The sequence below is a fragment of the Solanum tuberosum genome, unplaced genomic scaffold, assembly GCF_000226075.1.
Source record: "Solanum tuberosum cultivar DM 1-3 516 R44 unplaced genomic scaffold, SolTub_3.0 scf00516, whole genome shotgun sequence".
Classification (NCBI taxonomy): Eukaryota; Viridiplantae; Streptophyta; class Magnoliopsida; order Solanales; family Solanaceae; genus Solanum; species Solanum tuberosum.
In genome coordinates, this window is record NW_006239432.1 from 124760 (window position 1) to 136805 (window position 12046).

The 12046-nt window shown below is 35.9% G+C and overlaps 2 protein-coding genes across 2 annotated transcripts; one reads left to right on the top strand and one right to left on the bottom strand.

Moving 5' to 3' along the window:
• The first annotated feature begins 4487 nt into the window (after nt 1-4487).
• Nucleotides 4488-5842, top strand: LOC107058423 (uncharacterized). The gene is made up of 5 exons (XM_015304111.1): nt 4488-4778; nt 4887-5124; nt 5240-5349; nt 5395-5461; nt 5808-5842. Exons 1-5 carry the CDS (start codon nt 4488-4490, stop codon nt 5840-5842), a joined length of 741 nt encoding a protein of 246 aa, XP_015159597.1.
• Nucleotides 5843-8724: 2882 nt separating this feature from the next.
• LOC107058424 (acetyl-CoA-benzylalcohol acetyltransferase-like) lies at nt 8725-9270 on the bottom strand. Its single transcript, XM_015304112.1, has one exon. It carries the CDS (start codon nt 9268-9270, stop codon nt 8725-8727), a length of 546 nt encoding a protein of 181 aa, XP_015159598.1.
• Nucleotides 9271-12046: the final 2776 nt, after the last annotated feature.

Sequence of the window (12046 nt, forward strand, 5' to 3'; positions counted from 1 at the left end):
CGTTTTTAAAACATATGTCTTCCTGCTGATTGAGATAATTACTCAAAAAAAACTATCCCGAAGGCTCTTTGGAAATCTTAGTTTCCAACCTTGTTTAAATGTAAAGACATTTCTTTAAAACTTCTTTGGGAATACATAGTTCCCTAATAACTTTGAGAAATGAACTCAACTTTAAACTCTTGACTCTTTACTCTTTACTTGACTTGCAACTTGAGCCTTAGAATGAAGTTAAAACGTTCTATAAAGACTCTTGAAAAGCTTGGAGGACTTGCTTGAACTAACTTCTTAACTTCTAAGCTTGACTTCTAATTTCACTTGACTTCTAACTCGACTTGACTTGGAAACTAGCTTCACTTGAATTGTAGTTTTACTTGACTTTTAGAAGTACCTAGGAGTGTTGGAAACAACTAGGAAACATAGGTATAATACCTAGGAACATGTATGAAAAAGTGGGGAATTAAGGTAACGGAAAGGATTGGCATCCTTGGCGCTCTAAGAGGCGCGGGGCGCCAGCCCCCAACTTCAAACGGGACTGCTGGGCACTCTGCCAGGCAGCAGCCCTCAGCTTCAAAGTGGACTGCTGGGCACTCTGCACTCTACAACTAACAACATCAACAACAACTAACAACATCAACAACAACTAACAACATCAACAACAACTAACAACATCAACAACAACTAACAACATCAACAACAACTAACAACATCAACAACAACTAACAACATCAACAACAACTAACAACATCAACAACAACTAACAACATCAACAACAACTAACAACATCAACAACAACTAACAACATCAACAACAACTAACAACATCAACAACAACTAACAACATCAACAACAACTAACAACATCAACAACAACTAACAACATCAACAACAACTAACAACATCAACAACAACTAACAACTTCAACAACTTCAACAACAATTCCAATCTTTTCTCAAATCATAAAATGAGCTTGGTATGTGGGGGGAAAGGATAAACCCACACTAAAGACTCACATACCTTGATAGGGATCACCCCCGACGAAAAATCCACGATGATCTCCTTGATTGCTCTTCTCTTTCTCCTCTTCCTTCTCTTCTTTCTCTCTTCTCTCCCAAGCCCTAGCTCTTTACTCTTTAAAAAAAATGAGACAAACTGATCTAAAATCAGTCTAACACTTTAATATAACCAAAACAATTGATTTGTGAAAAGACCAAAATGCCCCTTAAATTTCCGGAACGGACTCCCTGCCAACTGCCCAACTTTCAAAGGGCATAACTCGCTCATACGAACTCGGAATCGAGTAAACTCGGTGGCGTTGGAAAGATCGTTCCAAGGGCTTTCTAAACATAACTGGAACTACTCCTAACTCATCCTGAGCTAGGAGTTACGACTGCTCAAAGTTGGCCAAAAATCACTGATTTTCACACTTAGCCAAATTTTCCAGATTCTGGACTGCCCAAATTTCTAGATTTTAAATTTTTCCAAAAATGACTATTTCCAAATTTCAAGCTTCTTCAAAGCCACTTCAAATTGTCGGATGTTACAATCCAAAGGCTATAAACAAGAATATGGTGTTCATGACTATGTAGAGGTGTTTGCTCCCGTTGCTCGGTTAGATACCATAAGATTGGTGATTGCTTTGGCTGCTCAATATACTTGGAAAATCTTCCAGTTGGATGTGAAGTCTGCCTTCCTACATGGTGAACTACAGGAAAAGGTATTTATTGAACAACCTCCTGATTATGTGAAATTTGGTGCTGAGAATAAAGTGTTAAGATTGAAACGTTCTTTATATGGACTAAAACAAGCTCCACGAGCTTGGTATAGTCGTATAGATGCTTATTTTGCAAAGGAGGGATTTCATAAGTATCCGTATGAACATAACATTTATATAAAAAAGAAGGGTGCAATGATCTTAATGGTATGTTTATATGTGGATGACTTAATTTATACCGGAAGTGATATGGCTATGATTGAAAATTTTAAGAAGTCCATGATGGTTGAGTTTGACATGTCAGATTTGGGTATGATGCAATTTTTTCTTGGTCTAGAAGTGAATCAGTCTGCTGGTGGCATTTTTATTTCTCAAAAGAAATATGTGCAAGAGATTCTGGATAGATTCTAGATGAAAATTTGTAACTCTGTGAGCACCCCAATGGAGAAGGGTCTAAAGCATATCAAAAAATGTGAAGGTAGAAAAGTGGACAACACTTTATACAAGCAAATAGTGGGAAGCTTGATGTAGTTGACCGCAACAAGGCCTGATGTTATGCGTGCAATAAGTGTCATTAGCAGGTTCATGGAGTGTTCAAAAGAAATGCATTTTCAAGCTGCCAAGAGAATTCTGCGGTACTTGAATGGTACCAGTGATTTTAGAATTTTTTATAAAAAGAAAGCAGCAGGAGATTTGGTTGGTTACACTGATAGCGACTATGCTGGAAATCTTGAAGACAGGAAAAGTACATTAGGATATGTTTTCCTGCTGGGTTCTGGAGTTATTTCTTGGTCTTCATATTGTTACTTTGTTGACTACCAAGGCAGAGTATGTTGATGCAACGTCATGTGCTTGTCAAGCTATTTGGATGAGGAATATTCTTAAAGAACTTCATTTTAAGCAAGGACCAAGGCCAATTTATTGTTGTTGAGAGGATTCTAGAAGATCTTCTAACAGGAACTGACCTTGAAGAAATTGATAGTCTAAAAGGATTCCTCCACAACCAGTTCAAGATAAAAGACTTGGGTAAGCTACATTACTTCTTAGGCCTGGGGATTCTTTACACTGATGCTGGGCTTCTCATTTCACAAAGAAAGTTTGTCCTAGACCTTCTGAGAGAATACCATTGTTCTAAGTACTTTTCTCTTAGTTCTCTACGGGATGCAACTGTTAAACTCAAGGCAAATGAGCGGAAGCCTATTTCAGATCCCAGTACATACAGAAAATTGGTTGGTAAGTTGAATTTTGTTACCAATACCAGACTGGACATTGTATATGGAGTACAATATCTTAGCCAGTTTATGCAAGATCCTAGAGAGCCTCACATGCAAGATGCATATCACATGCTCAGATATCTTAAGAAAGATCCCACATGAGGACTGCTTATGACCTCTACTGATGACTATAATGTTCGAGCCTTTTGTGATTCTGACTTGGCATCATGTCCTAATTCCAGGAAATCTATTACTGGATACATTGTGCTACTTGGTTCTAGTCCTATAAGTTGGAAGTCCAAGAAACAAGAAACCATCTCACTCTCTTCAGCTGAAGCAGATTACAGGTCTCTTAGGAAAGTAGTTGGTGAATTAGTCTGGCTAGATAGATTGTTTGAGGAGCTTACAGTTCATAGAAGTGGTCCATTTCCTGTTTATTGTGACAATCAATCAGCCTTACAAATTGCCATGAATCCTGTGTTCCATGAGAGAACCAAACACATTGAGATTGATTGTCATTTTGTAATAACCAAGCTCCAAGAAGGTCTTATTTCATTGCATCATATTGGAACTGATCATCAACTGGTTGATATCCTCACTAAGGCACTTACAGAAATCAAACATTCAGCTGTTTTAGACAAGTTGGGTGTGTTGATCCCACCTCCAACTTGAGGTGGGGTATTGAGATGATATTTGTAGAAGAGGATGGAAGGTTCTATTGTCCACGTCACCATAGTTTGTTAGAGTTAGTTAGTTGTTGATAATTAAAGTTAGTTACAGATAGCAGTTTTATAAATAGTTGTTACTCAATTGTAATACACAATTATTCATTCATATTCTATATACAATCTGAGATATTTTCTATGTTTTCCTTCAATGGAGTTTCACAATTTTTCGTCATCTTAGCTATCATTTGCTCGTTATATCGATAGTTTCATCATAACGATATTTGTAGAAGAGGATGGAAGGTTCTATTGTCCACGTCACCATAGTTTGTTAGAGTTAGTTAGTTGTTGATAATTAGAGTTAGTTACAGACATCAGTTTTATAAATAGTTGTTACTCAATTGTAATACACAATTATTCATTCATATTCTATATACAATCTGAGATATTCTCTCTGTTCTCCTTTAATGGAGTTTCACATTTTTTTCGTCATCTTAGCTATCATTTGCTCGTTATATCGATAGTTTCATCATGGTATTAGAGCCAATTTGCTCATGTTAGATCTCGTAGTTCGTTCCTTTGTTTGATTTCTTGTTGTAGTTGTCGAAAGTTCATCAAATCTCTGAATTCAATTCACAATGGTGGAAGTTACAGATCCCGCCAGTACTCCTACAAGAAATAACATCATTGACGTAAGTAATCCTCTTTACATTCATCTATCTAATGGTCCTAGTCTTTCTCTTGTTCAAGTTAAATTTCTTGGTACTAGATATAGATCTTGGAGAAGAAGTGTAATAAGGTCCCTCTCTGTGAAAAACAAGTTGGGTTTTATAAATGGTGAGTGTAAGAGGCCTGCACTCAATTCCCCTTAATATCGACAGTGGGAGAGATGTGATTATATGGTTACGTCTTGGATCTTTAAGTCTCTTGGAAAGGAAATTGCTGACAGTGTAGAGTATATGTGTGATGCAATTAAGTTGTGGAAGGAATTAGAAGATAGATATGATCAAACGAATGAAGCAAAGTTGTATCAGATCCAAAATGAAATAAATGATTTGAGTCAGGGAGTGCTTGATATTACTGTCTACTACACTAGAATAAAGAAGCTGTGGGAAGAATTAAGCAATCTGAATGCCAAGGATCAATGTAGCTGTGCGTGTAGCTGTGGAGGAAAGGAAAATATACACAAGGCAAAATAGGACATGAGGCTAATTCAATTTCTCATGGGATTAAACGAAGTTTATACTATCATTTGAGGGAGTATATTGATGATGAATCCCTTGCCATCTATGGCACAGGCTTTTGCCCTTTTAGTTCAGGAGGAAAAACAAAGGAAATTCAAGCCAAGTAATCAAATGTTTGCAGAAGGAAGTTCAATGAATTCATCCATGATTCCTTCTGTGAATGCTAGCTCATCAAGTTCCTCAAATGGAGGACAACAATTCAGGAAAAAAATTTCCACTTCTAGTAACTACAATGGCAGATCAAGACCTTATTGTGAACACTGCAGAAGGCCAGGGCACACCAAAGACAGATGTTATAAGATAAATGGTTATCCTCAAACTAACAATCAGGGGAATGGACAAAATAGATACAACAATACTCCAAATCAATGATCCCAGTACAACTCCAACCTTAGTCAATCCCACAGGTCTACTAAGGAAAGGGAATGCAACCAATGCTTTTGGGATGGACACTACACAAACTGCAGGAGATGTTGATGGATCTTCAAGTGGCATTGGATCTACTAGTGGTGGTTCTGTTTTTACCAGTGATCAGTATGGATAACTCTTGAACTTGTTACAGCACTTTCAGCTAGGTAATGGAGAAGCTGCAGGAAACCATGTTGCTAGTGGTGCAGCAAACTTTGCAGGTATGATAGCTTGTAGCTCTTCTATTGATTTTGACAAACATTCATGTGGCTGTCTCAAAACAAGAATGATTTATGGATACTAGACTCAGGAGCCACACATCACATGACCTTTAACAAAAACCACCTGTCTAATATCCTCATACTGCCATACCCTATGTTGGTTAGATTACCTAATGGATATAAAGTAAAAGTAACTAAAGTTGGAACTGCAAAACTTTCCTCAAGGATCACATTGCATAAAGTCCTTTTTGTCCCTTCATTCAAGTATAACTTGGTTTCAGTAAATTCCTTAGCAATCCAACTTCAATGTGTTGCTTCCTTTTCTAATTCATCTTGTGTTCTGCAGGGCCCTTCAATGAAGAGGCCTCTGGAGATTGGTAAGGTGCATGAAGGACTTTACCTTCTATGTTCAAGATGTCTACAGAAGAGTTGTTCTATTGCTTGTCCAAGGGATTCAGATAAATGTAGCAATCCAAATAGTGTTCTCCCTATAGGCTGTCAATGTTTTTCCCATTTTTGTTGTTGTAGTCCTTCAAAGGCTTCTTTTTCATGTCATGCAACACCATCTGTAATGCACACTACTCCAGTTGTATTGAATACTTTTCATAATAAAAGTGCTTCTGTTTCCTTACCTAAATTGTCTTGTACATCTAATATGTCTCATAAGGCAAACAGTAACATAGATCTATTGTGGCACCAAAGACTTGGTCATGCTCCATTTGAAAAATGAAGAGTCTATCCTCCATTCCAATAAAGTTCTCACCCAAACAATCTTTTACCTACAATATATGTCCTATGGCAAGGCAAACCAAACTATCTTTTCCACCTAAAGCTCATACAACTACCAAAATATTTGAATTACTTCATGTTGATCTATGGGGCCATATCATGTGGCAACTCATGACAACTTCAAGTATTTCATTACCTTAGTTGATGACTTTAGCAGGTGCACTTGGACAAAACCTTCCATCCTCTTCTACAAATATCATCTTAATAATTGTGACAATACTTAGGCGATTAATCTTTCGAAGAATCCAATTGAACATGGACGAAGTAAGCACATAGATGTGAAGTATCACTTCTTGTGTGATCTAACTAAGGATTCAAAGATTATCCTTATTTACTGCAGAAGTGAAGAGCCGGTCGCAGACATGTTCACAAAGCCCCTGAAGTCAGTGTCATTCCTAAAGCTACGTGATCGGCTCAGTTTTGCAAATTAAACTAAAAGATATTTCAGTTTAAGAGAGGGAATGGTGGCAATTAGATTTATGGAGTAATGGTTTAGTTGTGGCATTTGTTTAGGAATCAAATAAGTTGTTTCCTAGTCTTTAGGAATTAGGAATAGTGGAGTTAGTTTTTAGCTTCAGATTTTCTAGGAGATTAAACGTGTTGTTTTGTTTATTAGTTTCTCATCTATTTAAGACTCTTGTAACAGAGTATTTTGCTGAGCTTCAATACAAAGAAAACTTCCACACTTTCAGAGTCTTTTATTCTCAATTTACTGTTGTTGATTTCTGTCAAATAGATTTATTTTACTTGTGTAACTATAGAAATTTTGCCAAGGAAAGTCCTCAATAGTCTTCCTACACTATCTCTAATATGATTGCATACAAGTTATGTTGGAAAACATATATAATCTCAATCAAATTTCTGTTTCTTTCTTCTGAGATATACCACATAATTAAAAATATAATAGTAATTATATTGAGAGATTGACAAACATCTCTATATTATCATATTGATTCATTCAAACATAGGCTTAGCATTCATGGCATCAATCTCATTTTGATATGATAATCCCTAACAAAGTAAAAGTGGCCCTTTCGAATTAACAATCATATTCATAATTTTCTATTTCCTCTTTCCAAGTTTTGTTAGCTTAACTATATATAATACGTTGGAGTTTGTTATAATTAAGCATATTTATGGTTCATAACTTACCTGAAATATTTTACCTAGTGCATGATTATATTATTACATCTCCAGCAAAAGGTAAGTAAAATCCACCGTGTTATATACCATTCATTTAGTAGGACTAAATTTCATGTTACAACCTCAACTAAACAGGGCCACTTTAGTAATAGTTCTTCTTGAGTAATCAATTTAAGTGTTGCTACTGTTTCTTTATTTGGGTTGAAGTTTGTTCCAATACACTCATTGTACACAATATGGCAACCTTATATAATAGTGTATAAGAGGTGTTTATACACACTTATACATTGTAAATATAAAACTATTCAATAATATATAAATTCATCGAAAATAAAATTCATCCCTTGTGAACTTCAACAACAAAATTTCATACGAAATGGGGCAAATCTTTATCAAATAGCTTCAAAATTTAACCATAATTTCAAAATGACATCTAAAATGTACTACAATCATCAAATCCAAATCCATTTGTGTTTGTAAAGATGTTATGTTATTTGTCTGCAATTGAGATTGATACAAATTGTTGAATAGAATGAGCAAAGTGAGAGAAACGAAGTTGATGAAAGTCCACATATATTAATAAAACTTCAACTTCATATTTCAAATCACGATTCCATTATTACATGTCTAAACGATCCCTTATTAATAAAAAATACAAACAGAACAAATCACGATTACCAACATCATAATGAAAATTATAGTTTTGCATCACGTATAAACATGAGATCTTTGATGTCATCATCAAGATCAAATAACTGCATACAACTTTCCTTCAAGTCCACTTGCACACCAATTTCAGGTCCAATATCATGCAACCAAAACATTTGTGTATCTTTCATTCTGAAAAAAATTAAGTTTGGTTTTCCCAAACCAAAATCAGAATCGTGCACAGGAAACTTACATATACTTGTACACATAACTTTGTCAACTTCATCGTTACCTCCCCACTCTGGTGATCGAAAACTTTCATTATATGAATTAACCAACGTTGACACTATTTCATCTGGTGAATTAGCTTTTTTACATGAAGCAACAATTTTATTCACCGCATTCCTGATTAATATTATGAAATGATGCAATTCCATTTTGGTATCTCCCGATATGAATTTTACTGGAACACCAATCATAAAATTCCCAAAAGAATTTTTCACTTGAGGTATAAATGTAATTTTGGAGCGCATATTCAATGGAAAGTCTAGTAGAGAAGGCCTTAAATACCTGTTTATAATTGTTGTAGCGCAGATAAAAGCCCTCCTTAGGAGTGCTGTAATAATCTCAACCCTTGGAGGTTGAAAAATCAAAGCTCCATTTGATTCATCAAAGCATTTTTTTCAGAGCCTTGACATAACAGGCTCATGGATGACAATTCTCTTAACAACAATATTTTGTTGTATAACTGGAATGGGGGTTGACTTGAAAAGTCCTGATATATCTCTTGTTGGAAAAATATCATCCATATTGAAGCTTAGAAAATTAATCTTGTCAATGGAAGTCCCCATTCTACACACTTTTGCCCACTCAGAAATAAATTGAAAATCTGAGAAACCATCCATTGCAGGATGTGAAGTACTAATTGATATTGCGAGTCCACCACATTCAAACGTAGTTACTTGTATAGTGACAATTGGTGAAACCATGAAATTAGTTTCCTCGATATTCTTGTTTACATGTGGGCTAAATAAAGCCGCATGACCAAAGTCATTGTGTGCTTTATCTAAGAAATTATCCAGCGTACCACTGGTCTTGGCTTTGGTATAGGAAACGCCTTGATCAAGACAAAGAATCGAACAATATTCATCTTTGTCATCGTACCTTCCTCCTGCGGGATAAACATGGGTTAATATCTTTGAAAGGGATTGCTCAAGTCGTTCATCCATGTCAAAATTATTATAATTATGAAAGAAAAAAACCATAGAAACATGTTCTTTTTCAGATATTTGGTCAAAGAAAGAGAGCTTGTGACGCTGAAGGTGGTGAGGAGTAGGTATGAGCTTTGTGCATAAGATTTTAATCTCCATTTTTTATAACACAACTCAACTTAGGCTACAATTAAATATGTGACAACCTCCCAACTATATATTGCAGCAAATCTTTAATATATTAATAATACACCAAGCTTTCATATATATTTTTTACAAAAATATTTTAGAAATTGATTTAGAATATTAATATATTATACACCTAATTTACGATATTATACAAAAAAAATTGACTTCGTCTTCTTTCTTAAATTCAAACACAATATTCATAAAAAAAAATACCTTAAAAACTATATCACATCACTCAAAATTTTAGATTTAAGTTCCTCCATACGTAACCCGTCCTTTTGCATTAATACCTTCACTCAAATAGAATTCAATTGTGAAAATTCAATTTTCAAACTTTGAGCTTCAACAATGACTGAACACCAACTTTTACTTATAAATTATATCAAAGTTTTAATATAGGTTAGGTGATTTGATAGATCTTTTTATTAGTTTGTCCAGCAATAGAAATAAAATTAATTTAGGGAAAATTACGCAGTTAAGCAAACTTATACTACTTAATTACTCATCATAGCTATAGTTTACTATAATTACCACTCACGACTAACATTATACGCGGGCTGGCGAGTTTGTATAATTAGCCACATTTGTATATGTATAATTCGCCAGAATATACAAATACATATGTATAATATACAATTATCTAACCTATATACATATACAATTCACCTTTCTCCCACTTTTTGCCCCCTCTCTCTCACCTCTCTCCTCTCTCTCCCAGTCTCGCTCGCCTCTCTCCTCCCTATAACATGTAGCTACGAATTGTAATTATCAAACTATAGCTATGGAGAGTAATTGGGCTATTTTTGAGTGGCTATATGTGAAAGTTCCCTATTAATTTATAGAAAAAATAGTGTGTAGAAAAAAATCTTCAATAAAACAACAAGAAGAAATTGGCATAATATATAAATGTGCCATTTAACTTGACCTCATTTTACATTTATGCCCTCTAACTTTGGGTGTGCACAAATAGACACTTAAACTTATATAAAGTTGAACAAAAAGATACATGAGTCTTACATGGCATAATACACATAGGACACCATGTCGGATGTACATTGTCAGGTAAGATGTCACGTAGGACATGTGTGTCTACTTGTTCAACTTTATACAAGAGCTTAAGGGGTCGTTTGGTAGGCCGCATTAGAAGAAATAGTCCATGTATTATGTAAGGTATTATTTAGTACTATGTTTGGTAGGAATTTGAGCTTATGTATAACTAATACATGGATTAGATATACCTCCTACATGGTATTATATGATGTATTAATAATACATTCCATTTGGAGGTATTAGTAATACATAGGATATAATACCATGGGATAAGTCTATGCAAAGACAAAAATATCCCTCAAATCATTTTAATTATTTTAGTTATTTTCTTGGTTTTATGATTTATATTTGTACTAGTATATTTATTTAAATAAATTAGCTTACAAATTATTTAGAGAGAGTTGTTTTGTCACGCCCCAAACTAGAGAAGGCGTGACTGGCACTCGACACCTTAAGCAATCGAGTTAGCCACATAAACATACCAATTGACTCAACTGAGGGGTTAGAAGGTCAGGCAGCATAACATCTAAAATACTATGACTGGACCCTTAAGGTCATAACCTGAATATCGATAAGTCATATAGACGAAGGTAGACAAGCCAAAGATAATAAGGTACTAGCTAGCCGACAAGGCTACAATGAAGATATACACACATACATACATATCTATACATGCCAAGCCTATGTGGCTGGAAACTGGAAGCTGTAGAAAGAAACCCAGAATATTGTGTCCACAATAGCCTCTATGAATGACATAAGCATTGGTCGGGACAAGGCCCAGATTATACCCAAATTGTACAATAAAAGTAACATCCTATGAAAGCTCCAGGAAGAAGTGGAGCTTACCAACTCACAGCTGAACCCCGAATCCTAGCAGAGGGGTCAATCAGAATCCCTATCTGGACCTGCACGCACGAAACAAAAAAGTGTCCCAGGCAACTGTAACACCCCGTATTCGAAACAGACTAAAAATACAGATTTTTAGAAGTTGCAGGTGCGACTTACGGTCACCATCCACGAACCGTAGGTCAGACCACGGCCCGTGCTGGTGGTCCGTGGTTCACCACTGCAACCCCTCCCCAAACCAGCTCAGAAAATTGGCTAAGTCCCGACTCACGGACAGACCTACGGTCCGTAGATCAGACCACGGTCCGTGGTCTGAGTCCGTGGATCGAGACTTCCCTTACCTAGCCTCTAAAACAAACTACAGTCAACTAGTACGGACCGTCATTCGATCCAAGGTCCGTAGGTCTGACCGTAGATGAGGGTTAGCTGCCAGTTAGCTGAAAATTATTGATGGGTCAACTTCAGATGGTCATAACTTTTAGCACAAAAGGAATTGTGTGTCACATTACCTGTGGTATGATAGATAATTGAATTATCTTTCCAACGCCACCGAGTTTGCTAAATTCCGACCTCCGAGTAAAAAGTTATGCTCGTTTTAGTGAAGCCATGTCGGGCAGACTCGACCTACGGACCCAATCGACGGTCCGTTCGGATTGATTGACGGCCCGTCAGTCCAGTCCGTCGATCACTCTGACAGCAGTTAATTCAA

Bases quoted from the DNA above. Each gene is read 5' to 3' on its own strand.
- LOC107058423 (XM_015304111.1), top strand. From the start codon at position 4,488: ATGGTTACGTCTTGGATCTTTAAGTCTCTTGGAAAGGAAATTGCTGAC. The intron at 4,779-4,886 runs GCAAAATAGGAC...TCTATGGCACAG, and splicing joins GAAAGGAAAATATACACAAG to GCTTTTGCCCTTTTAGTTCA. The intron at 5,350-5,394 runs GTTTTTACCAGT...AACTTGTTACAG, and splicing joins GATCTACTAGTGGTGGTTCT to CACTTTCAGCTAGGTAATGG.
- LOC107058424 (XM_015304112.1), bottom strand. From the start codon at position 9,270: ATGGATGAACGACTTGAGCAATCCCTTTCAAAGATATTAACCCATGTT.